Source organism: Carcharodon carcharias, chromosome 7, assembly GCF_017639515.1.
Source record: "Carcharodon carcharias isolate sCarCar2 chromosome 7, sCarCar2.pri, whole genome shotgun sequence".
NCBI classification, from domain to species: Eukaryota; Metazoa; Chordata; class Chondrichthyes; order Lamniformes; family Lamnidae; genus Carcharodon; species Carcharodon carcharias.
In genome coordinates, this window is record NC_054473.1 from 53,830,309 (window position 1) to 53,856,397 (window position 26,089).

General features: G+C 58.6%; 1 protein-coding gene across 1 annotated transcript in view; it reads right to left on the reverse strand.

Annotated features, from left to right (window-relative positions):
• tmf1 (TATA element modulatory factor 1) overlaps positions 1-25,973 on the reverse strand; it is a 256,873-nt gene extending 230,900 nt beyond the window's left edge. Inside the window, exon 1 of the mRNA XM_041191288.1 lies at positions 25,583-25,973. Coding sequence (XP_041047222.1) covers positions 25,583-25,727 — 145 coding nt within the window. The 5' untranslated portion in view covers positions 25,728-25,973. The remainder of the gene's footprint in view (positions 1-25,582) is intronic.
• Between the last annotated feature and the right edge of the window lie 116 nt (positions 25,974-26,089).

Below are 26,089 nucleotides of genomic sequence, written 5' to 3' on the forward strand. Positions count from 1 at the left end.
CTCTCTCTCTGCTGGGAGACACTCTCTCTGCTGGGAGACACACTCTCTCTCTCTCTCTCTCTCTCTCTGCTGGGAGACACTCTCTCTCTCTCTGCTGGGAGACACTCTCTCTCTCTCTCTGCGGGGAGACACTCTCTCTCTCTCTCTCTGCGGGGAGACTCTCTCTCTCTGCGGGGAGACACTCTCTCTCTCTGCGGGGAGACACTCTCTCTCTCTCTGCGGGGAGACACTCTCTCTCTCTCTCTCGGCAGGGAGACACTCTCTCTCTCTGCCGGGAGACACTCTCTCCCTCTCTCTCTGCCGGGAGACACTCTCTCCCCCTCTCTCTCTGCCGGGAGACACTCTCTCCCTCTCTCTCTGCCGGAAGACACTCTCTTCCTCTCTCTCTCTGCCGGAAGACACTCTCTCTCCCTCTGCCGGGCGACACACTCGAACTCTCTCTGCTGGGAGACACGCTCTCTCTCTCTCTCTCTCTCTCTCACTCTCTCTGCCGGCTGACACTCTCTCTCTCTCTCTTTCTGCCGGGAGACACTCTCTCTCTCTCTCTTTCTGCCGGGAGACACACTCTCGCTCTCACTCTCTCTGCCGGGAAACTCTCTCTCTCTCTCTGCTGGGAGACACTCTCTCTCTCTCTGCTGGGAGACACTCTCTCCCTCTCTGGTGGGAGACACTCTCTCTCTCTCTCTGGTGGGAGACACTCTCTCTCTCTCTCTCTCTGGTGGGAGACACTCTCTCTGCTGGGAGACACTCTCTCCCAATCTCTCTGCTGGGAGACACTCTCTCTCTCTCCGCTGGGAGACACTCTCTCTCTCTCTCTCTCTGCTGGGTGACACACTCTCTCTGCTGGGAGAATCTCTCTGCTGGGAGACACTCTCTGCTGGGAGACACTCTCTCAATCTCGCTCTCTGCTGGGAGACTCTCTTTCTGCTGGGAGACACTGTCTCTGCTGGGAGACACTCTCTCTCTCTCTCTCTGCTGCGAGACACTGTCTCTCTCTCTCTCTCTGCTGGGAGACACTCTCCCACTCTGCTGGGAGACACTCGCCCTGATGGTAGACACTCTCTCTCTCTGCTGGGAGGCACTCACTCTCTGCTGGGAGACACTCTCACTCTCTGCTGGGAGACACTCTCACTCTCTGCTGGGAGACACTCTGTCTGCTGGGAGACACTCTCTCTGCTGGGAGACAATCTCTCTCGCTCTCTCTGCTGGGAGACACACTCTCTCTCTCTCTGCTGGGAGACACCTCTCTCTCTCTCTGCTGGGAGACACACTCTGCTGGGAGACACTCGCTGCTGGGAGACACACTCTCTCTGCTGGGAGACACACTCTCTCTGCTGGGAGACACACTCTCTCTGCTGGGAGACACACTCTCTGCTGGGAGACACTCTCTGCTGGGAGACACACTCTCTGCTGGGAGAAACACTCTCTCTCTCTCTCTCTCTCTGCTGGGAGACACTCTCTCTCTCTGCGGGGAGACAGTCTCCCTCTCTCTGCGGGGAGACAGTCTCCCTCTCTCTGCGGGGAGACACTCTCTCTCTCTCTCTGCTGGGAGACACACTCTCTCTCTCTCTCTCTCTCTCTGCCGGGAGACACTCTCTCTCTCTCTCTGCTGGGAGACACTCTCTCTCTCTCTCTGCTGGGAGACACTCTCTCTCTCTCTCTGCTGGGAGGCACTCTCTCTCTTTCTCCCTGCTGGGAGGCACTCTCTCTCTCTGCTGGGAGACACTCTCTCTCTTTCTCCCTGCTGGGAGACACTCTCTCTCTCTGCTGGGAGACACTCTCTCTCTCTGCTGGGAGACACTCTCTCTCTCTGCTGGGAGACACTCTCTCTCTCTGCTGGGAGACACTCTCTCTCTCTGCTGGGAGACACTCTCTCTCTCTGCTGGGAGACACTCTCTCTCTCTGCTGGGAGACACTCTCTCTCTCTGCTGGGAGACACTCTCTCTCTCTGCTGGGAGACACTCTCTCTCTCTCTCTGCTGGGAGACTCTCTCTCTCTGCTGGGAGACTCTCTCTCTCTCTCTCTGTCTGCGGGGAGACACTCTCTCTCGCTGCTGGGAGACACTCTCTCTCTGCCGGGAGACACTCTCTCTCTCTGCCGGGAAACACTCTCTCTCTCTGCCGGGAAACACTCTATCTCTCTCTCTCTGCCGGGAGACACACTCTCTCTCTCACTCTCTCTGCTGGGAGACTCTCTCTCTCTCTCTGCTGGGAGACTCTCTCTCTCTCTCTGCTGGGAGACACTCTCTCTCTCTGCTGGGAGACACTCTCTCTCTCTCTGCTGAGAGACACTCTCTCTCTCTCTGCTGAGAGACACTCTCTCTCTCTCTCTCTGCTGGGAGGCACTCTCTCTGCTGGGAGACACTCTCTCTGCTGGGAGGCACTTTCTGCTGGGAGACACTCGCTCTGCCGGGAGACACTCGCTCTGCCGGGAGACACTCTGATGGGAGACACACTCTCTGCTGGGAGACACACTCTCTGCTGGGAGACACACTCTCTGCTGGGAGACACACTCTCTGCTGGGAGACACTCTCTCTCTCTGCTGGGAGACACTCTCTCTCTCTGCTGGGAGACACTCTCTCTCTCTGCTGGGAGACACTCTCTCTCTCTGCTGGGAGACACTCTCTCTCTCTGCGGGGAGACACTCTCTCTCTCTCTGCGGGGAGACACTCTCTCTCTCTCTGCGGGGAGACACTCTCTCTCTCTCTGCGGGGAGACACTCTCTCTCTCTCTGCGGGGAGACACTCTCTCTCTCTCTGTGGGGAGACACTCTCTCTCTCTCTGCGGGGAGACACTCTCTCTCTCTCTCTGCGGGGAGACACTCTCTCTCTCTCTGCGGGGAGACACTCTCTCTCTCTCTCTCTCTGCCGGGAGACTCTCTCTCTCTCTCTCTCTTCCGGGAGACACTCTCTCTCTCTCTCTGCTGGGAGACACTCTCTCTCTCTCTCTCTTTCTCCCTGCTGGGCAACACACTCTGCTGGGAGACACTCTCTCTCTGCTGGGAGACACTCTCTCTCTCTGCTGGGAGACACTCTCTCTCTCTGCTGGGAGACACTCTCTCTCTCTGCTGGGAGACACTCTCTCTCTCTGCTGGGAGACACTCTCTCTCTCTGCTGGGAGACACTCTCTCCCTCTCTCTCTGCTGGGAGACACTCTCTCCCTCTCTCTCTGCTGGGAGACACTCTCCCACTCTGCTGGGAGACACTCGCTCTGATGGGAGACACTCTTTCTCTCTGCTGGGAGACACTCACACTGTCTGCTGGGAGACACTCTCACTGTCTGCTGGGAGACACTCACTGTCTGCTGGGAGACACTCACTGTCTGCTGGGAGACACTCTCTGCTGGGAGACACTCTCTGCTGGGAGACAATCTCTCTCTCTGCTGGGAGACACTCTCTCTCTGCTGGGAGACACTCTCTCTCTGCTGGCAGACACACTCTCTGCTGGGAGACACACTCTCTCTGCTGGGAGACACACTCTATGCTGGGAGACACACTCTCTCTGCTGTGAGACACCCTCACTCTCTGCTGGGAGACACTCTCTCTCGCTGCTGGGAGACACTCTCTCTCTCTCTCTCTGCTGGGAGACACTCTCTCTCTTTCTCCCTGCTGGGAGGCACTCTCTCTCTCTGCTGGGAGACACTCTCTCTCTTTCTCCCTGCTGGGAGACACTCTCTCTCTCTGCTGGGAGACTCTCTCTCTGCTGGGAGACACTCTCCCTCTCTGCTGGGAGACACTCTCTCTGCTGGGAGACACTCTCTCTCTCTGCTGGGAGACACTCTCTCTGCTGGGAGACACTCTCTATCTCTCTCTCTGCTGGGAGACACTCTCTATCTCTCTCTCTGCTGGGAGACACTCTCTCTCTCTGCTGGGAGACTCTCTCTCTCTGCTGGGAGACTCTCTCTCTCTCTCTGTCTGCGGGGAGACACTCTCTCTCGCTGCTGGGAGACACTCTCTCTCGCTGCTGGGAGACACTCTCTCTCTGCCAGGAGACACTCACTCTCTCTGCCGGGAAACACTCTCTCTCTCTGCCGGGAAACACTCTATCTCTCTCTCTCTGCCGGGAGACACTCTCTCTCTCTCCGCCGGGAGACACACTCACTCTCTCTCACTCTCTCTGCTGGGAGACTCTCTCTCTCTGCTGGGAGACACTCTCTCTCTCTCTCTGCTGGGAGACACTCTCTCTCTCTCTGCAGGGAGACACTCTCTCTCTCTCTCTGCTGGGAGACACTCTCTCTCTCTCTCTCTGCTGGGAGGCATCCTCTCTCTCTGCTGGGAGGCACTCTCTCTCTCTCTCTCTCTCTGCTGGGAGGCACTCTCTCTGCTGGGAGACACTCTCTCTGCTGGGAGGCACTTTCTGCCGGGAGACACTCGCTCTGCCGGGAGACACTCGCTCTGCCGGGAGACACTCTGATGGGAGTCACTCTCTCTGCTGGGAGACACACTCTCTGCTGGGAGACACACTCTCTGCTGGGAGACACACTCTCTCTCTGCTGGGAGACACACTCTCTCTCTGCTGGGAGACACACTCTCTCTCTGCTGGGAGACACACTCTCTCTCTCTGCGGGGAGACACTCTCTCTCTCTCTGCGGGGAGACACTCTCTCTCTCTCTCTCTGCGGGGAGACACTCTCTCTGCGGGGAGACACTCTCTCTCTCTGCGGGGAGACAGTCTCCCTCTCTCTGCGGGGAGACAGTCTCCCTCTCTCTGCGGGGAGACAGTCTCCCTCTCTCTGCGGGGAGACAGTCTCCCTCTCTGCTGGGAGACACTCTCTCTCTCTCTCTCTCTCTCTGCTGGGAGACACTCTCTCTCTCTCTCTGCCAGGAGACACTCTCTCTCTCTCTCTGCCAGGAGACACTCTCTCTCTCTCTCTGCTGGGAGACACTCTCTCTCTCTGCTGGGAGACACTCTCTCTCTCTGCAGGGAGACACTCTCTCTCTCTCTCTGCCAGGAGACACTCTCTCTCTCTCTCTGCTGGGAGACACTCTCTCTCTCTGCTGGGAGACACTCTCTCTCTCTCTGCTGGGAGACACTCTCTCTCTCTGCTGGGAGACACTCTCTCTCTCTGCTGGGAGACACTCTCTCTCTGCTGGGAGACACTCTCTCTCTGCTGGGAGACACTCTCTCTCTCTGCTGGGAGACACTCTCTCTCTCTGCTGGGAGACACTCTCTCTCTCTCTCTCTGCTGGGAGACACTCTCTCTCTCTCTGCTGGGAGACTCTCTCTCTCTCTCTGCAGGGAGACACTCTCTCTCGCTGCTGGGAGACACTCTCTCTCTCTGCTGGGAGACACTCTCTCTCTCTGCAGGGAGACACTCTCTCTCTCTGCCGGGAGACACTCTCTCTCTCTGCCGGGAGTCACTCTCTCTCTCTCTGCTGGGAGACACTCTCTCTCTCTCTGCGGGGAGACACTCTCTCTCTCTCTCTGCGGGGAGACACTCTCTCTCTCTCTGCGGGGAGACACTCTCTCTCTCTCTGCGGGGAGACACTCTCTCTCTCTCTGCGGGGAGACACTCTCTCTCTCTCTCTGCGGGGAGACACTCTCTCTCTCTCTCTGCGGGGAGACACTCTCTCTGCGGGGAGACAGTCTCCCTCTCTGCTGGGAGACACTCTCTCTCTCTCTCTCTCTCTCTGCTGGGAGACACTCTCTCTCTCTCTCTCTGCCAGGAGACACTCTTTCTCTCTCTCTGCTGGGAGACACTCTCTCTCTCTCTGCTGGGAGACACTCTCTCTCTCTGCTGGGAGACACTCTCTCTCTCTGCTGGGAGACACTCTCTCTCTCTGCTGGGAGACACTCTCTCTCTGCTGGGAGACACTCTCTCTCTCTGCTGGGAGACTCTCTCTCTCTGCTGGGAGACACTCTCTCTCTCTGCTGGGAGACACTCTCTCTCTCTGCTGGGAGACACTCTCTCTCTCTGCTGGGAGTCACTCTCTCCCTCTCTCTCTGCTGGGAGAAACTCTCTCTCTCTCTCTGCCGGGAGACACTCTCTCTCTCTCTGCTGGGAGACACTCTCACTCTCTCTGCTGGGAGACACTCTCTGCTGGGAGACTCGCTCTCTCCCTGCAGGGAGACACTCTCTCTCGCTGCTGGGAGACACTCTCTCTGCTGGGAGACACTCTCTCTCTCTCTGCTGGGAGACACTCTCTCTGCTGGGAGACACTCTCTCTCTGCTGGGAGACACTCTCTCTCTCTCTCTCTCTCTCTGCTGGGAGACACTCTCTCTCTCTCTCTCTGCGGGGAGACACTCTCTCTCTCTGCGGGGAGACACTCTCTCTCTGCGGGGAGACACTCTCTCTCTCTCTCTGCTGGGAGACTCTCTCTCTGCTGGGAGACACTCTCTCTCTCTCTCTCTGCTGGGAGACACTCTCTCTCTCTCTCTCTGCTGGGAGACACTCTCTCTCTCTCTCTGCTGGGAGACACTCTCTCTCTCTGCGGGGAGACACTCTCTCTCTGCTGGGAGACACTCTCTCTGCTGGGAGACACTCTCTCTCTGCTGGGAGACACTCTCTCTCTCTCTCTGCTGGCAGACACTCTCTCTCTGCTGGGAGACTCTCTCTCTCTCTCTGCAGGGAGACACTCTCGCTGCTGGGAGACACTCTCTCTGCCGGGAGACACACTCTCTCTCTCTCTCTGCTGGGAGACTCTCTCTCTCTGCTGGGAGGCACTCTCTCTCTCTCTCTCTCTGCTGGGAGGCACTCTCTCTGCTGGGAGACACTCACTCTCTCTGCTGGGAGACACTCTCTCTGCTGGGAGACACTCTCACTCTGCTGGGAGACAGTCTGTCTGCTGGGAGACACTCTCTGCTGGGAGACAATCTCTCTCTCTGCTGGGAGACACTCTCTCTGCTGGGAGATACTCTCTCTCTCTGCTGGGAGACACTATCTCTCTCTGCTGGGAGTCACTCTCTCCCTCTCTCTCTGCTGGGAGAAACTCTCTCTCTCTCTCTGCCGGGAGACACTCTCTCTCTCTCTGCTGGGAGACACTCTCACTCTCTCTGCTGGGAGACACTCTCTGCTGGGAGACTCTCTCTCTCCCTGCAGGGAGACTCTCTCTCGCTGCTGGGAGACACTCTCTCTGCTGGGAGACACTCTCTCTCTCTCTGCTGGGAGACACTCTCTCTGCTGGGAGACACTCTCTCTGCTGGGAGACACTCTCTCTCTCTCTCTCTCTCTCTCTGCTGGGAGACACTCTCTCTCTCTCTCTGCTGGGAGACACTCTCTCTCTCTCTGCGGGGAGACACTCTCTCTCTGCGGGGAGACACTCTCTCTCTCTCTGCGGGGAGACACTCTCTCTCTCTCTCTCTCTCTCTGCTGGGAGACACTCTCTCTCTCTCTCTGCTGGGAGACACTCTCTCTCTCTCTGCGGGGAGACACTCTCTCTCTGCGGGGAGACACTCTCTCTCTCTCTGCGGGGAGACACTCTCTCTCTCTCTGCGGGGAGACTCTCTCTCTCTGCGGGGAGACACTCACTCTCTCTCTGCCGGGAGACACTCTCTCTCTCTCTCTGCGGGGAGACAGTCTCCCTCTCTGCTGGGAGACACACTATCTCTCTCTGCCGGGAGACACTCTCTCTCTCTATCTGCTGGGAGACACTCTCTCTCTCTGCTGGGAGATACTCTCTCTCTCTGCTGGGAGACACCATCTCTCTGCTGGGAGACACTCTCTCCCTCTCTCTCTGCTGGGAGACACTCTCTCTCTGTGCAGGGAGACACTCTCTCTCTCTGCGGGGAGACACTCTCTCTCTCTGCGGGGAGACACTCTCTCTCTCTGCGGGGAGACACTCTCTCTCTCTGCTGGGAGACTCTCTCTCTCTGCTGGGAGACACTCTCTCTCTCTCTCTCTGCTGGGAGGCACTCTCCCTCTCTCTCTCTGCTGGGAGGCACTCTCCCTCTCTCTCTCTCTGCTGGGAGGCACTTGCTCTGCTGGGAGACACTCTCTCTCTCTGCTGGGAGACACTCTCTGCTGGGAGACACACTCACTCTCTGCTGGGAGACAGTCTGTCTGCTGGGAGACACTCTCTGCTGGGAGACAATCTCTCTCTCTCTCTGCTGGTAGACACACTCTCTCTCTCTCTCTGCTGGGAGACACTCTCTCTCTCTCTCTGCTGGGAGACACTCTCTCTCTCTTTCTCCCTGCTGGGAGACACTCTCTCTGCTGGGAGATACTCTCTCTCTCTGCTGGGAGACACTATCTCTCTCTGCTGGGAGTCACTCTCTCCCTCTCTGCTGGGAGAAACTCTCTCTCTCTCTCTGCTGGGAGACACTCTCTCTCTCTGCTGGGAGACTCTCTCTCTGCTGGGAGACACTCTCACTCTCTCTGCTGGGAGACACTCTCTGCTGGGAGACTCTCTCTCTCCCTGCAGGGAGACACTCTCTCTCGCTGCTGGGAGACACTCTCTCTGCTGGGAGACACTCTCTCTCTCTCTGCTGGGAGACACTCTCTCTCTCTGCTGGGAGACACACTCTCTCTCTCTCTCTCTCTGCTGGGAGACACACTCTCTCTCTCTCTCTCTCTCTGCTGGGAGACACTCTCTCTCTCTCTCTGCTGGGAGACACTCTCTCTCTCTGCGGGGAGACACTCTCTCTCTCTCTGCGGGGAGACAGTCTCCCTCTCTGCTGGGAGACACACTCTCTCTCTCTGCCGGGAGACACTCTCTCTCTCTCTCTGCTGGGAGACACTCTCTCTCTTTCTCCGTGCTGGGAGATACTCTCTCTGCTGGGAGATACTCTCTCTCTCTCTGCTGGGAGACACTATCTCTCTCTGCTGGGAGACACTATCTCTCTCTGCTGGGAGACACTCTCTCCCTCTCTCTCTGCTGGGAGACACTCTCTCTCTCTGCGGGGAGACACTCTCTCTCTCTGCGGGGAGACAGTCTCCCTCTCTGCTGGGAGACACACTCTCTCTCTCTCTCTGCCGGGAGACACTCTCTCTCTCTCTCTGCTGGGAGACACTCTCTCTCTCTGCTGGGAGACACTCTCTCTCTCTGCTGGGAGACACTCTCTCTCTTTCTCCGTGCTGGGAGACACTCCCTCTCTCTGCCGGGAGACACTCTCTCTCTCTGCCGGGAGACACTCTCTCTCTCTGCCGGGAGACACTCTCTCTCTCTGCCGGGAGACACTCTCTCTCTCTGCTGGGAGACTCTCTCTCTCTCTGCTGGGAGACACTCTCTCTCTTTCTCCGTGCTGGGAGACACTCTCTCTCTCTGCCGGGAGACACTCTCTCTCTCTGCCGGGAGACACTCTCTCTCTCTGCCGGGAGACACTCTCTCTCTCTGCCGGGAGACACTCTCTCTCTCTGCCGGGAGACACTCTCTCTCTCTGCTGGGAGACACTCTCTCTCTTTCTCCGTGCTGGGATACACTCTCTCTGCTGGGAGATACTCTCTCTCTCTGCTGGGATACACCATCTCTCTCTGCTGGGAGACACTCTCCCCCTCTCTCTCTGCTGGGAGACACTCTCTCTCTCTGCTGGGAGACACTGTCTCTCTCTGCTGGGAGACACTGTCTCTCTCTGCTGGGAGACACTGTCTCCCTCTCTCTCTGCTGGGAGACACTCTCCCACTCTGCTGGGAGACACTCGCTCTGATGGGAGACACTCTTTCTCTCTGCTGGTAGACACTCTCTCTCTCTGCTGGGAGACACTATCTCTCTCTGCTGGGAGACACTCTCTCCCTCTCTCTCTGCTGGGAGACACTCTCTCTCTCTGCGGGGAGACAGTCTCCCTCTCTCTGCGGGGAGACAGTCTCCCTCTCTGCTGGGAGACACACTCTCTCTCTCTCTCTCTCTCTCTCTCTCTGCCGGGAGACACTCTCTCTCTCTGCTGGGAGACACTCTCTCTCTCTCTGCAGGGAGACACTCTCTCTCTCTCTCTCTCTGCTGGGAGACACTCTCTCTCTCTCTGCGGGGAGACAGTCTCCCTCTCTCTGCGGGGAGACAGTCTCCCTCTCTGCTGGGAGACACACTCTCTCTCTCTCTCTCTGCCGGGAGACACTCTCTCTCTCTCTCTGCTGGGAGACACTCTCTCTCTCTGCTGGGAGATACTCTCTCTCTCTGCTGGGAGACACTATCTCTCTCTGCTGGGAGACACTCTCTCCCTCTCTCTCTGCTGGGAGACACTCTCTCTCTCTGCTGGGAGACACTCTCTCTCTCTCTCTCTCTGCTGGGAGACACTCTCTCTGTCTGCTGGGAGACACTCTCTCTCTCTCTCTGCTGGGAGACACTCTCTCTCTCTCTCTCTCCTGGGAGACACTCTCTCTCTCTCTCTCTGCTGGGAGACACTCTCTCTCTCTCTGCTGGGAGACACTCTCTCTCTCTGCTGGGAGACACTCTCTCTCTCTCTGCTGGGAGACACTCTCTCTCTCTCTGCCGGGAGACACTCTCTCTCTCTGCCGGGAGACACTCTCTCTCTCTGCCGGGAGACACACTCTCTCTCTGCCGGCAGACACACTCTCTCTCTGCTGGGAGACACTCTCTCTCTCTGCTGGGAGACACTCTCTCTCTCTGCCAGGAAACACTCTCTCTCTCTCTCTCTCTCTGCCGGGAGACACTCTCTCTCCGCCAGGAGACACACTCTCTCTCTCTCTCTGCTGGGAGACTCTCTCTCTCTGCTGGGAGGCACTCTCTCTCTCTCTCTCTGCTGGGAGGCACTCGCTCTGCTGGGAGACACTCGTTCTCTCTGCTGGGAGACACTCTCTCTGCTGGGAGACACTCTCACTCTCTGCTGGGAGACACTCTCTGCTGGGAGACAATCTCTCTCTCTCTCTGCTGGTAGACACACTCTCTCTCTGCTGGGAGACACTCTCTCTCTCTCTCTCTGCTGGGAGACTCTCTCTCTCTCTGCTGGGAGACACTCTCTCTTTCTCCCTGCTGGGAGATACTCTCTCTCTCAGCTGGGAGACACTATCTCTCTCTGCTGGGAGTCACTCTCTCCCTCTCTCTCTGCTGGGAGAAACTCTCTCTCTCTGCTGGGAGACACTCTCTCTCTCTCTGCTGGGAGACACTCTCTCTCTCTGCTGGGAGACTCTCTCTCTCTGCTGGGAGACACTCTAACTCTCTGCTGGGAGACACTCTCTCTCTGCTGGGAGACTCTCTCTCTCCCTGCAGGGAGACACTCTCTCTCGCTGCTGGGAGACACTCTCTCTGCTGGGAGACACTCTCTCTCTCTCTCTGCTGGGAGACACTCTCTCTCTCTGCTGGGAGACACTCTCTCTCTCTCTCTCTCTGCTGGGAGACACTCTCTCTCTCTCTCTGCTGGGAGACACTCTCTCTCTCTCTCTGCTGGGAGACACTCTCTCTCTGCTGGGAGACACTCTCTCTGCTGGGAGACACTCTCTCTCTGCTGGGAGACACTCTCTCTCTCTCTCTCTGCTGGCAGACACTCTCTCTCTGCTGGGAGACTCTCTCTCTCTCTCTGCAGGGAGACACTCTCTCTCGCTGCTGGGAGACACTCTCTCTGCCGGGAGACACACTCTCTCTCTCTCTCTGCTGGGAGACTCTCTCTCTCTGCTGGGAGGCACTCTCTCTCTCTCTCTCTCTGCTGGGAGGCACTCTCTCTGCTGGGAGACACTCACTCTCTCTGCTGGGAGACACTCTCTCTGCTGGGAGACACTCTCACTCTCTGCTGGGAGACAGTCTGTCTGCTGGGAGACACTCTCTGCTGGGAGACAATCTCTCTCTCTCTCTGCTGGGAGACACTCTCTCTCTCTGCTGGGAGACACTCTCTCTCTCTCTCTGCTGGGAGACACTCTCTCTGCTGGGAGATACTCTCTCTCTCTGCTGGGAGACACTATCTCTCTCTGCTGGGAGTCACTCTCTCCCTCTCTCTCTGCTGGGAGAAACTCTCTCTCTCTCTCTCTGCCGGGAGACACTCTCTCTCTCTCTCTGCTGGGAGACACTCTCACTCTCTCTGCTGGGAGACACTCTCTGCTGGGAGACTCTCTCTCTCCCTGCAGGGAGACACTCTCTCTCGCTGCTGGGAGACACTCTCTCTGCTGGGAGACACTCTCTCTCTCTCTCTGCTGGGAGACACTCTCTCTGCTGGGAGACACTCTCTCTCTCTGCTGGGAGACACTCTCTCTCTCTCTGCTGGGAGACACTCTCTCTCTCTCTCTGCTGGGAGACACTCTCTCTCTCTCTGCGGTGAGACACTCTCTCTCTGCGGGGAGACACTCTCTCTCTCTCTCTGCGGGGAGACACTCTCTCCCTCTCTGCGGGGAGACACTCTCTCTCTCTCTGCGGGGAGACACTCACTCTCTCTCTGCGGGGAGACACTCTCTCTCTCTCTCTGCCAGGAGACACTCTCTCTCTGCCGGGAGACACTCTCTGCTGGGAGACACTCTGCTGGGAGACACTCGCTCTCTGCTGGGAGACACTCGCTCTCTGCTGGGAGACACTCGCTCTCTGCTGGGAGACACTCGCTCTCTGCTGGGAGACACTCGCTCTCTGCTGGGAGACACTCGCTCTCTGCTGGGAGACACTCTCTCTTTCTCTCTCTACTGGGAGACACTCTCTCTTTCTCTCTCTGCTGGGAGACACTCTCTCTCTCTCTCTGTCTGCCGGGAGACACTCTCTCTCCCTCTGTCTGCCGGGAGATACTCTCTCTCACTGCTGGGAGACTCTCTCTCTCTCTGCTGGGAGACTCTCTCTCTCTCTCTGCTGGGAGACACTCTCTCTCTCTCCTGCTGGGAGACACCCTCTCTCTCTGCTGGGAGACACCATCTCTCTTTCTGTGCTGGGAGACACCATCTCTCTCCGCTGGGAGACACCCTCTCTCTCTCTGCTGTGCGACACTTTCTCTCTCTCTTTCTCCCTGCTGGGAGACACTCTCTCTCTCTTTCTCCCTGCTGGGAGACACTCTCTCTGCTGGGAGATACTCTCTCTCTCTGCTGGGAGACACTATCTCTCTCTGCTGGGAGTCACTCTCTCCCTCTCTGCTGGGAGAAACTCTCTCTCTCTCTCTGCTGGGAGACACTCTCTCTCTCTGCTGGGAGACTCTCTCTCTGCTGGGAGACACTCTCACTCTCTCTGCTGGGAGACACTCTCTCTCTGCTGGGAGACTCTCTCTCTCCCTGCAGGGAGACACTCTCTCTCGCTGCTGGGAGACACTCTCTCTGCTGGGAGACTCTCTCTCTCTCTCTGCTGGGAGACACTCTCTCTCTCTGCTGGGAGACACACTCTCTCTCTCTCTCTCTGCTGGGAGACACTCTCTCTCTCTCTCTGCTGGGAGACTCTCTCTCTCTGCGGGGAGACACTCTCTCTCTCTCTGCGGGGAGACACTCTCTCTCTCTCTGCGGGGAGACAGTCTCCCTCTCTGCTGGGAGACACACTCTCTCTGCCAGGAGACACTCACTCTCTCTCTCTCTCTGCTGGGAGACACTCTCTCTCTCTGCTGGGAGACACTCTCTCTCTTTCTCCGTGCTGGGAGATACTCTCTCTGCTGGGAGATACTCTCTCTCTCTGCTGGGAGACACTCTCTCTCTGCTGGGAGACACACTCTCTCTCTCTCTCTGCTGGGAGACACACACTCTCTCTCTCTGCAGGGAGACACTCTCTCTCTGTCTCTCTCTCTGCTGGGAGACACTCTCTCTCTCTCTCTGCGGGGAGACAGTCTCCCTCTCTCTCTGCGGGGAGACAGTCTCCCTCTCTCTGCGGGGAGACAGTCTCCCTCTCTGCTGGGAGACAGTCTCCCTCTCTGCTGGGAGACACACTCTCTCTCTCTCTCTCTCTGCCGGGAGACACTCTCTCTCTCTCTCTGCTGGGAGACACTCTCTCTCTCTCTCTGCTGGGAGACACTCTCTCTCTCTCTCTGCTGGGAGACACTCTCTCTCTTTCTCCGTGCTGGGAGATACTCTCTCTCTTTCTCCGTGCTGGGAGACACTCTCTCTGCTGGGAGATACTCTCTCTCTCTGCTGGGAGACACTATCTCTCTCTGCTGGGAGACACTCTCTCCCTCTCTCTCTGCTGGGAGACACTCTCTCTCTCTCTCTCTCTGCTGGGAGACACTCTCTCCCTCTCTCTGCTGGGGGACACTCTCTCTCTCTCTCTGCTGGGAGACATTCTCTCTCTCTGCTGGGAGACACTCTCTCTCTCTCTCTGCTGGGAGACTCTCTCTCTCTCTCTCCGCTGGGAGACACTCTCTCTCTCTCTGCCGGGAGACACTCTCTCTCTCTGCCAGGAGACACTCTCTCTCTCTGCCGGGAGACACTCTCTCTCTCTGCCGGGAGACACTCTCTCTCTCTGCCGGGAAACACTCTCTCTCTCTCTCTCTCTCTGCCGGGAGACACTCTCTCTCTCTCCGCCAGGAGACACACTCTCTCTCTCTCTGCTGGGAGACACTCTCTCTCTGCTGGGAGACACTCTCTCTCTCCCTCTCTGCTGGGAGACACTCTCTCTCTCTGCTGGGAGACACTCTCTCTCTCTGCTGGGGGACACTCTCTCTGCTGGGGGACACTCTCTCTCTCTCTCTGCCGGGAAACACTCTCTCTCTCTCTCTCTCTGCCGGGAGACACTCTCTCTCTCTCTGCCAGGAGACACTCTCTCTCTCTCACTCTCTCTGCCGGGAGACTCTCTCTCTCTCTGCTGGGAGACACTGTCTCTCTCTCTCTGCCGGGAGGCATCCGCTCTCTCTGCTGGGAGACACTCTCTCTCTCTCTCTCTCTCTGCTGGGAGACACTGTCTCTCTCTCTCTCTCTCTCTGCTGGGAGACACTCACTCTCTCTCTGCTGGGAGACACTCTTTCGGCTGGGAGACACTTTCTGCTGGGAGACACTCTTTCTCTGCTGGGAGACTCCGCTGGGAGACTCTCTCTGCTGGGAGACTCTCTCTGCTGGGAGACAATCTCTGTTGGGAAACACTCTCTGCTCGGAAATACCCTCTCTGCTGGGAAACACTCTGCTGGGAGACACTCGCTCTCTGCTGGGAGACACTCTCTCCCTCTCTCTCTGCCGGGAGGCACTCTCTCCCTCTCTCTCTGCTGGGAGGCACTCTCTCCCTCTCTCTCTCTCTGCCGGGAGGCACTCTCTCCCTCTCTCTCTGCCGGGAGGCACTCTCTCCCTCTCTCTCTCTGCCGGGAGGCACTCTCTCCCTCTCTCTCTCTGCCGGGAGGCACTCTCTCCCTCTCTCTCTCTGCCGGGAGGCACTCTCTCCCTCTCTCTCTCTGCCGGGAGGCACTCTCTCCCTCTCTCTCTCTGCCGGGAGGCACTCTCTCCCTCTCTCTCTCTGCCGGGAGGCACTCTCTCCCTCTCTCTCTCTGCCGGGAGGCACTCTCTCCCTCTCTCTCTCTGCCGGGAGGCACTCTCTCCCTCTCTCTCTCTGCCGGGAGGCACTCTCTCCCTCTCTCTCTCTGCCGGGAGGCACTCTCTCCCTCTCTCTCTGCCGGGAGGCACTCTCTCCCTCTCTCCCTGCCGGGAGGCACTCTCTCCCTCTCTCCCTGTCGGGAGGCACTCTCTCCCTCTCTCCCTGCCGGGAGGCACCCTCTCCCTCTCACCCTGCCGGGAGGCACCCTCTTCCTCTCTCCCTGCCGGGAGGCACCCTCTCCCTCTCTCCCTGCCGGGAGGCACCCTCTCCCTCTCTCCCTGCCGGGAGGCACCCTCTCCCTCTCTCCCTGCCGGGAGGCACCCTCTCCCTCTCTCCCTGCTGGGAGGCACCCTCTCCCTCTGCCGGGAGGCACCCTCTCCCTCTCTCTTTGCCGGGAGACACTCTCTCTCTGCCGGGAGACACTCTCTCTCTGCCGGGAGACACTCTCTCTCTGCCGGGAGACACTCTCTCTCTGCCGGGAGACACTCTCTGCTGGGAGACACTCTGCTGGGAGACACTCGCTCTCTGCTGGGAGACACTCGCTCTCTGCTGGGAGACACTCGCTCTCTGCTGGGAGACACTCGCTCTCTGCTGGGAGACACTCGCTCTCTGCTGGGAGACACTCGCTCTCTGCTGGGAGACACTCTCTCTTTCTCTCTCTACTGGGAGACACTCTCTCTTTCTCTCTCTGCTGGGAGACACTCTCTCTCTCTCTCTGTCTGCCGGGAGACACTCTCTCTCCCTCTGTCTGCTGGGAGATACTCTCTCTCTCTGCTGGGAGACTCTCTCTCTCTCTCTGCTGGGAGACTCTCTCTCTCTCTCTGCTGGGAGACACCCTCTCTCTCTGCTGGGAGACACCCTCTCTCTCTGCTGGGAGACACCCTCTCTCTCTGCTGGGAGACACCCTCTCTCTCTCTCTGCTGGGAGACACCCTCTCTCTCTATGCTGGGAGACACTCTCACTCTCTCTATGCCGGGATACACTCTCTCTGCTGGGAGATACTCTCTCTCTCTGCCGGGAGACACACACTCTCTCACTCTCTCTCTGCTGGGAGACACTCTCTCTCTGCTGGGAGACACTCTCTCTCTCTCCTGCTGGGAGACACCCTCTCTCTCTCCTGCTGGGAGACATCATCTCTCTTTCTGTGCTGGGAGACACCATCTCTCTCCGCTGGGAGACACCCTCTCTCTCTCTCTGCTGGGCGACACTTTCTCTCTCTCTTTCTCCCTGCTGGGAGACACTCTCTCTCTCTTTCTCCCTGCTGGGAGACACTCTCTCTGCTGGGAGATACTCTCTCTCTCTGCTGGGAGACACTATCTCTCTCTGCTGGGAGTCACTCTCTCCCTCTCTGCTGGGAGAAACTCTCTCTCTCGCTCTCTGCTGGGAGACACTCTCTCTCTCTGCTGGGAGACTCTCTCTCTGCTGGGAGACACTCTCACTCTCTCTGCTGGGAGACACTCTCTCTCTGCTGGGAGACTCTCTCTCTCCCTGCAGGGAGACACTCTCTCTCGCTGCTGGGAGACACTCTCTCTGCTGGGAGACACTCTCTCTCTCTCTCTGCTGGGAGACACTCTCTCTCTGCTGGGAGACACACTCTCTCTCTCTCTCTCTCTGCTGGGAGACACTCTCTCTCTCTCTCTGCTGGGAGACACTCTCTCTCTCTCTCTGCTGGGAGACACTCTCTCTCTCTCTGCGGGGAGACACTCTCTCTCTCTCTGCCGGGAGACACTCTCTCTCTCTCTCTGCTGGGAGACACTCTCTCTCTCTGCTGGGAGACATTCTCTCTCTTTCTCCGTGCTGGGAGATACTCTCTCTGCTGGGAGATACTCTCTCTCTCTCTGCTGGGAGACACTATCTCTCTCTGCTGGGAGACACTCTCTCCCTCTCTCTCTGCTGGGAGACACTCTCTCTCTCTGCGGGGAGACACTCTCTCTCTCTGCGGGGAGACAGTCTCCCTCTCTGCTGGGAGACACACTCTCTCTCTCTCTCTCTCTGCCGGGAGACACTCTCTCTCTCTCTCTCTGCTGGGAGACACTCTCTCTCTCTGCTGGGAGACACTCTCTCTCTTTCTCCGTGCTGGGAGACACTCTCTCTGCTGGGAGATACTCTCTCTCTCTGCTGGGAGACACTATCTCTCTCTGCTGGGAGACACTCTCTCCCTCTCTCTCTGCTGGGAGACACTCTCTCCCTCTCTCTCTGCTGGGAGACACTCTCTCTCTGCTGGGAGACACTCTCTCTCTCTCTCTCTCTCTCTGCTGGGAGACACTCTCTCTCTCTCTCTGCTGGGAGACACTCTCTCTCTCTGCTGGGAGACTCTCTCTCTCGCTGCTGGGAGACACTCGCTCTCGCTGCTGGGAGACACTCGCTCTCTATCTGCTGGGAGACACTCTCTCTCTCTCTCTGCTGGGAGACACTCTCTCTCTCTCTGCCGGGAGACACTCTCTCTCTCTCTCTGCCGGGAGACACTCTCTCTCTCTCTCTGCCGGGAGACACTCTCTCTCTCTCTCTGCCGGGAGACACTCTCTCTCTCTCTCTGCCGGGAGACACTGTCTCTCTCTCTCTGCTGGGAGACACTCTCTCTCTCTGCCGGGAGACACTCTCTCTCTCTGCCGGGAGACACTCTCTCTCTCTGCCGGGAGACACTCTCTCTCTCTGCCGGGAGACACTCTGTCTCTCTGCCGGGAGACACTCTCTCTCTCTGCCGGGAGACACTCTCTCTCTCTGCCGGGAGACACTCTCTCTCTCTGCCGGGAGACACTCTCTCTCTCTGCCGGGAGACACTCTCTCTCTCTGCCGGGAAACACTCTCTCTCTCTGACGGGAAACACTCTCTCTCTCTGACGGGAAACACTCTCTCTCTCTCTCTCTGCCGGGAGACACTCTCTCTCTCTCCGCCGGGAGACACACACTCTCTCTCTCTGCTGGGGGACTCTCTCTCTCTGCTGGGAGACACTCTCTCTCTCTCTCTGCGGGGAGACACTCTCTCTCGCTCTGCGGGGAGACACTCTCTCTCTCTCTCTCTCTGCTGGGGGACACTCTCTCTGCTGGGGGACACTCTCTCTCTCTCTCTGCCGGGAAACACTCTCTCTCTCTCTCTGCCGGGAGACACTCTCTCTCTGCCAGGAGACACTCTCTCTCTCTCACTCTCTCTGCCGGGAGACTCTCCCTCTCTCTGCAGGGAGACACTGTCTCTCTCTCTCTGCTGGGAGGCATCCGCTCTCTCTGCTGGGAGACACTCTCTCTCTCTCTCTCTGCTGGGAGACACTCTCTCTCTCTCCCTCTCTCTGCTGGGAGACACTCACTCTCTCTCTGCTGGGAGACACTCTTTCGGCTGGGAGACACTTTCTGCTGGGAGACACTCTTTCTCTGCTGGGAGACTCTCTGCTGGGAGACTCTCTGCTGGGAGACTCTCTCTGCTGGGAGACAATCTCTGTTGGGAAACACTCTCTGCTCGGAAATACCCTCTCTGCTGGGAAACACTCTGCTGGGAGACACTCTCTCCCTCTCTCTCTGCCGGGAGGCACTCTCTCCCTCTCTCTCTGCTGGGAGGCACTCTCTCCCTCTCTCTCTGCCGGGAGGCACTCTCTCCCTCTCTCTCTCTCTGCCGGGAGGCACTCTCTCCCTCTCTCTCTGCCGGGAGGCACTCTCTCCCTCTCTCTCTCTCTGCCGGGAGGCACTCTCTCCCTCTCTCTCTCTGCCGGGAGGCACTCTCTCCCTCTCTCTCTCTGCGGGGAGACACTCTCTCTCGCTCTGCGGGGAGACACTCTCTCTCTCTCTCTCTCTGCTGGGGGACACTCTCTCTGCTGGGGGACACTCTCTCTCTCTCTCTCTGCCGGGAAACACTCTCTCTCTCTCTCTCTGCCGGGAGACACTCTCTCTCTGCCAGGAGACACTCTCTCTCTCTCACTCTCTCTGCCGGGAGACTCTCTCTCTCTCTGCAGGGAGACACTGTCTCTCTCTCTCTGCTGGGAGGCATCCGCTCTCTCTGCTGGGAGACACTCTCTCTCTCTCTCTGCTGGGAGACACTCTCTCTCTCTCTCTCTCTCTGCTGGGAGACACTCACTCTCTCTCTGCTGAGAGACACTCTTTCGGCTGGGAGACACTTTCTGCTGGGAGACACTCTTTCTCTGCTGGGAGACTCTCTGCTGGGAGACTCTCTGCTGGGAGACTCTCTCTGCTGGGAGACAATCTCTGTTGGGAGACAATCTCTGCTCGGAAATACCCTCTCTGCTGGGAAACACTCTGCTGGGAGACACTCTCTCCCTCTCTCTCTGCCGGGAGGCACTCTCTCCCTCTCTCTCTGCTGGGAGGCACTCTCTCCCTCTCTCTCTCTGCCGGGAGGCACTCTCTCCCTCTCTCTCTCTGCCGGGAGGCACTCTCTCCCTCTCTCTCTCTGCCGGGAGGCACTCTCTCCCTCTCTCTCTCTGCCGGGAGGCACTCTCTCCCTCTCTCCCTGCCGGGAGGCACTCCCTCCCTGCCGGGAGGCACTCTCTCCCTCTTTCCCTGTCGGGAGGCACTCTCTCCCTCTCTCCCTGTCGGGAGGCACTCTCTCCCTCTCTCCCTGCCTGGAGGCACCCTCTCCCTCTCACCCTGCCGGGAGGCACCCTCTTCCTCTCTCCCTGCCGGGAGGCACCCTCTCCCTCTCTCCCTGCCGGGAGGCACCCTCTCCCTCTCTCCCTGCCGGGAGGCACCCTCTCCCTCTCTCCCTGCCGGGAGGCACCCTCTCCCTCTCTCCCTGCCGGGAGGCACCCTCTCCCTCTCTCTCTGCCGGGAGGCACTCTCTCTCTGCCGGGAGACACTCTCTCTCTGCCGGGAGACACTCTCTCTCTGCCGGGAGACACTCTCTCTCTGCCGGGAGACACTCTCTCTCTGCCGGGAGACACTCGCTCTCTGCCGGGAGACACTCGCTCTCTGCCGGGAGACACTCGCTCTCTGCCGGGAGACACTCGCTCTCTGCCGGGAGACACTCTCTCTCTCTGCCGGGAGACACTCTCTCTCTCTGCCGGGAGACACTCTCTCTCTCTGCCGGGAGACACTCTCTCTCTCTGCCGGGAAACACTCTCTCTCTCTGACGGGAAACACTCTCTCTCTCTGACGGGAAACACTCTCTCTCTCTCTCTCTGCCGGGAGACACTCTCTCTCTCTCCGCCGGGAGACACACACTCTCTCTCTCTGCTGGGGGACTCTCTCTCTCTGCTGGGAGACACTCTCTCTCTCTCTCTCTGCGGGGAGACACTCTCTCTCGCTCTGCGGGGAGACACTCTCTCTCTCTCTCTCTCTGCTGGGGGACACTCTCTCTGCTGGGGGACACTCTCTCTCTCTCTCTGCCGGGAAACACTCTCTCTCTCTCTCTGCCGGGAGACACTCTCTCTCTGCCAGGAGACACTCTCTCTCTCTCACTCTCTCTGCCGGGAGACTCTCTCTCTCTCTGCAGGGAGACACTGTCTCTCTCTCTCTGCTGGGAGGCATCCGCTCTCTCTGCTGGGAGACACTCTCTCTCTCTCTCTGCTGGGAGACACTCTCTCTCTCTCTCTCTCTCTGCTGGGAGACACTCACTCTCTCTCTGCTGGGAGACACTCTTTCGGCTGGGAGACACTTTCTGCTGGGAGACACTCTTTCTCTGCTGGGAGACTCTCTGCTGGGAGACTCTCTGCTGGGAGACTCTCTCTGCTGGGAGACAATCTCTGTTGGGAAACACTCTCTGCTCGGAAATACCCTCTCTGCTGGGAAACACTCTGCTGGGAGACACTCTCTCCCTCTCTCTCTGCCGGGAGGCACTCTCTCCCTCTCTCTCTGCTGGGAGGCACTCTCTCCCTCTCTCTCTGCCGGGAGGCACTCTCTCCCTCTCTCTCTCTCTGCCGGGAGGCACTCTCTCCCTCTCTCTCTGCCGGGAGGCACTCTCTCCCTCTCTCTCTCTGCCGGGAGGCACTCTCTCCCTCTCTCTCTCTGCCGGGAGGCACTCTCTCCCTCTCTCTCTCTGCGGGGAGACACTCTCTCTCGCTCTGCGGGGAGACACTCTCTCTCTCTCTCTCTCTGCTGGGGGACACTCTCTCTGCTGGGGGACACTCTCTCTCTCTCTCTGCCGGGAAACACTCTCTCTCTCTCTCTCTGCCGGGAGACACTCTCTCTCTGCCAGGAGACACTCTCTCTCTCTCACTCTCTCTGCCGGGAGACTCTCTCTCTCTCTGCAGGGAGACACTGTCTCTCTCTCTCTGCTGGGAGGCATCCGCTCTCTCTGCTGGGAGACACTCTCTCTCTCTCTCTGCTGGGAGACACTCTCTCTCTCTCTCTCTCTCTCTCTGCTGGGAGACACTCACACTCTCTCTGCTGGGAGACACTCTTTCGGCTGGGAGACACTTTCTGCTGGGAGACACTCTTTCTCTGCTGGGAGACTCTCTGCTGGGAGACTCTCTCTGCTGGGAGACTCTCTCTGCTGGGAGACAATCTCTGTTGGGAAACACTCTCTGCTCGGAAATACCCTCTCTGCTGGGAAACACTCTGCTGGGAGACACTCTCTCCCTCTCTCTCTGCCGGGAGGCACTCTCTCCCTCTCTCTCTGCTGGGAGGCACTCTCTCCCTCTCTCTCTCTGCCGGGAGGCACTCTCTCCCTCTCTCTCTCTGCCGGGAGGCACTCTCTCCCTCTCTCTCTCTGCCGGGAGGCACTCTCTCCCTCTCTCTCTCTGCCGGGAGGCACTCTCTCCCTCTCTCCCTGCCGGGAGGCACTCCCTCCCTGCCGGGAGGCACTCTCTCCCTCTTTCCCTGTCGGGAGGCACTCTCTCCCTCTCTCCCTGTCGGGAGGCACTCTCTCCCTCTCTCCCTGCCGGGAGGCACCCTCTCCCTCTCACCCTGCCGGGAGGCACCCTCTCCCTCTCTCCCTGCCGGGAGGCACCCTCTCCCTCTCTCCCTGCCGGGAGGCACCCTCTCCCTCTCTCCCTGCCGGGAGGCACCCTCTCCCTCTCTCCCTGCCGGGAGGCACCCTCTCCCTCTCTCCCTGCCGGGAGGCACCCTCTCCCTCTCTCTCTGCCGGGAGGCACTCTCTCTCTGCCGGGAGACACTCTCTCTCTGCCGGGAGACACTCTCTCTCTGCCGGGAGACACTCTCTCTCTGCCGGGAGACACTCGCTCTCTGCCGGGAGACACTCGCTCTCTGCCGGGAGACACTCGCTCTCTGCCGGGAGACACTCGCTCTCTGCCGGGAGACACTCGCTCTCTGCCGGGAGACACTCGCTCTCTGCCGGGAGACACTCGCTCTCTGCCGGGAGACACTCGCTCTCTGCCGGGAGACACTCGCTCTCTGCTGGGAGACACTCGCTCTCTGCTGGGAGACACTCTCTCTTTCTCTCTCTACTGGGAGACACTCTCTCTTTCTCTCTCTGCTGGGAGACACTCTCTCTCTCTCTCTGTCTGCCGGGAGACACTCTCTCTCCCTCTGTCTGCCGGGCGATACTCACTCTCTCTGCTGGGAGACTCTCTCTCTCTGCTGGGAGACACCCTCTCTCTCTGCTGGGAGACACCCTCTCTCTCTCTCTGCTGGGAGACACCCTCTCTCTCTCTCTGCTGGGAGACACCCTCTCTCTCTATGCTGGGAGACACTCTCACTCTCTCACTCTCTCTCTGCTGGGAGACACTCTCTCTCTGCTGGGAGACACTCTCTCTCTCCTGCTGGGAGACACCCTCTCTCTCTGCTGGGAGACACCCTCTCTCTCTCTCTGCTGGGAGATACTCTCTCTCTCTGCCGGGAGACACACACTCTCTCACTCTCTCTCTGCTGGGAGACACTCTCTCTCTGCTGGGAGACACTCTCTCTCTCCTGCTGGGAGACACCCTCTCTCTCTGCTGGGAGACACCATCTCTCTTTCTGTGCTGGGAGACACCATCTCTCTCCGCTGGGAGACACCCTCTCTCTCTCTGCTGGGCGACACTTTCTCTCTCTCTCTGCTGGGAGACACACTCACTCTCTCTATGCTGGGAGACACACGCACTCTCTCTATGCTGGGAGATACTCTCTCTCTCTGCCGGGAGACACACACTCTCTTTCTCTCTCTGTTGGGAGACACACTCTCTCTGCTGGGAGACACTCGCTCTGCTGGGAGACACTCGCTCTGCTGGGAGGCACTCGCTCTGCTGGGAGGCACTCGCTCTCTTTCTCTCTCTGCCGGGAGACACACTCTCTCTCTCTCTCTCTCTGTCTCTGTCTGCCGGGAGACACTCTCTCTCTCTTTCTCTGTCTGCCGGGAGATACTCTCTCTCTCTGCTGTGAGACACGCTCTCTCTCTCTCTCTCTGCTGGGAGCCACGCTCTCTCTCTCTCCCTGCCGGGAGGCACTCTCTCCCTGCCGGGAGGCACTCTCTCCCTGCCGGGAGGCACTCTCTCCCTGCCGGGAGGCACTCTCTCCCTCTCTCCCTGCCGGGAGGCACTCTCTCCCTCTCTCCCTGCCGGGAGGCACTCTCTCCCTCTCTCCCTGCCGGGAGGCACTCTCTCCCTCTCTCCCTGCCGGGAGGCACTCTCTCCCTCTCTCCCTGCCGGGAGGCACCCCTCTCCCTCTCTCCCTGCCGGGAGGCACCCCTCTCCCTCTCTCCCTGCCGGGAGGCACCCTCTCCCTCTCTCCCTGCCGGGAGGCACCCTCTCCCTCTCTCCCTGCCGGGAGGCACCCTCTCCCTCTCTCCCTGCCGGGAGGCACCCTCTCCCTCTCTCTCTGCCGGGAGGCACTCTCTCTCTGCTGGGAGACACTCTCTCTCTGCCGGGAGACTCTGCTGGGAGACTCTCTCTGCTCGGAGACTCTCTGCTGGGAGACACTCGCTCACTGCTGGGAGACACTCGCTCTCTGCTGGGAGACACTCTCTCTTTCTCTCTCTGCTGGGAGACACTCTCTCTCTCTCTCTCTCTCTCTGTCTGCCAGGAGACACTCTCTCTCCCTCTGTCTGCTGGGAGATACTCTCTCTCTCTGCTGGGAGACTCTCTCTCTCTCTCTCTCTGCTGGGAGACTCTCTCTCTCTCTCTCTGCTGGGAGACACCCTCTCTCTCTCTCTGCTGGGAGACACCCTCTCTCTCTCTCTGCTGGGAGACACCCTCTCTCTCTCTCTGCTGGGAGACACCCTCTCTCTCTCTCTGCTGGGAGACACCCTCTCTCTCTCTCTGCTGGGAGACACCCTCTCTCTCTCTCTGCTGGGAGACACCCTCTCTCTCTCTCTGCTGGGAGACACTCTCACTCTCTATGCTGGGAGACACTCCCACTCTCTATGCTGGGAGACACTCCCACTCTCTATGCCGGCATACACTCTCTCTGCTGGGAGATACTCTCTCTCTCTGCCGGGAGACACACACTCTCTCTCTCTCTGCTGGGAGACACTCTCTCTGCTGGGAGACACTCTCTCCTGCTGGGAGACACTCTCTCTCTCCTGCTGGGAGACACCCTCTCTCTCTGCTGGGAGACACCATCTCTCTTTCTGTGCTCGGAGACACCATCTCTCTCTGCTGGGAGACACCCTCTCTCTGCTGGGCGACACTTTCTCTCTCTGCTGGGAGACACACTCACTCTCTCTATGCTGGGAGATACTCTCTCTCTCTGCCGGGAGACACACACTCTCTTTCTCTCTCTGTTGGGAGACACACTCTCTCTGCTGGGAGACACTCGCTCTGCTGGGAGGCACTCTCTCTCTGCTGGGAGACACTCTCTCTCTTTCTCTCTCTGCCGGGAGACACACTCTCTCTTTCTCTGTCTGCCGGGAGATACTCTCTCTCTCTGCTGTGAGACACGCTCTCTCTCTCTCTGCCGGGAGCCACGCTCTCTCTCTCTCTCTACCGGGAGACACTCTCTCTGTCTGCCGGGAGATACTCTCTTTCTCTCACTCTGCCGGGAGACACTCTCTCACTCTTTCTGTCTGCCAGGAGACACACCTCTCTCTGCCGGGAGACACACTCGAACTCTCTCTGCTGGGAGACACGTTCTCTCTCACTCTCTACCGGGAGACACACTCTGCCGGGAGACACACTCTCTCTCTCTCTCTGCCGGGAGACACACTCTCTCTCTCTCTGCCGGGAGACACTCTCTCTCTCTGCTAGGAGACTCGTGCTCTCTCTCTCTCTCTGCTGGGAGACTCTTTCTCTCTCTCTCTCGGGAGACTCTCTCTCTCTGCTGGGAGACTCTTTCTCTCTCCCTCTGCTGGGAGACTCTCTCTCTCTGCTGGGAGACTCTCTCCCTCTGCTGGGAGACTCTCTCTCTCTGCTGGGAGACACTCTCTCTCCCTCTGCTGGGAGACTCTCTCTGCTGGGAGACACTGCTGGTAGACACTGTACCTTCCTCATATCCTGGCGTTATACTGTCAGCCCAGGCGACACCCTCATCTTCTTGGATGTCTAAGACCCTGTCGATCGATTTCTGAGCCTGTGACAAGGCTTGTTTAGCGAAGCTCGACAGATGTGAGGCATTGAACCAGCTCATCCTGGGGACAGCCTCCAGCCGCCGAGGCCTTATCAAGTCTCAGGGTCGGGCCCTGTATCGTCTCTGTATATCCTACAGCCTCCGGAGCTCAAACAGGACCTGGACCAGGCTCCCGAACTCACTGTCGCGATGCTAAGGGCTACGGCCTGGTAATGTGAAGCCTCCGCCGCTCTGTCCCACCCCCGGGCCTGGCTCTGCCAGACTCTCACTCCACCTCCTCCACGTAGCAGCAAACAGACAGCAGTGAGGTCGGCACCCAGCCTGCACCGCGCCCGCCCCTGCCCCGCATTCCTGGCCTGCACCGCGTCTGCTCCTGCCCCGCACCCCCGGCCTGCACCGCGCCTGCCTCCGCACCGCGCTCC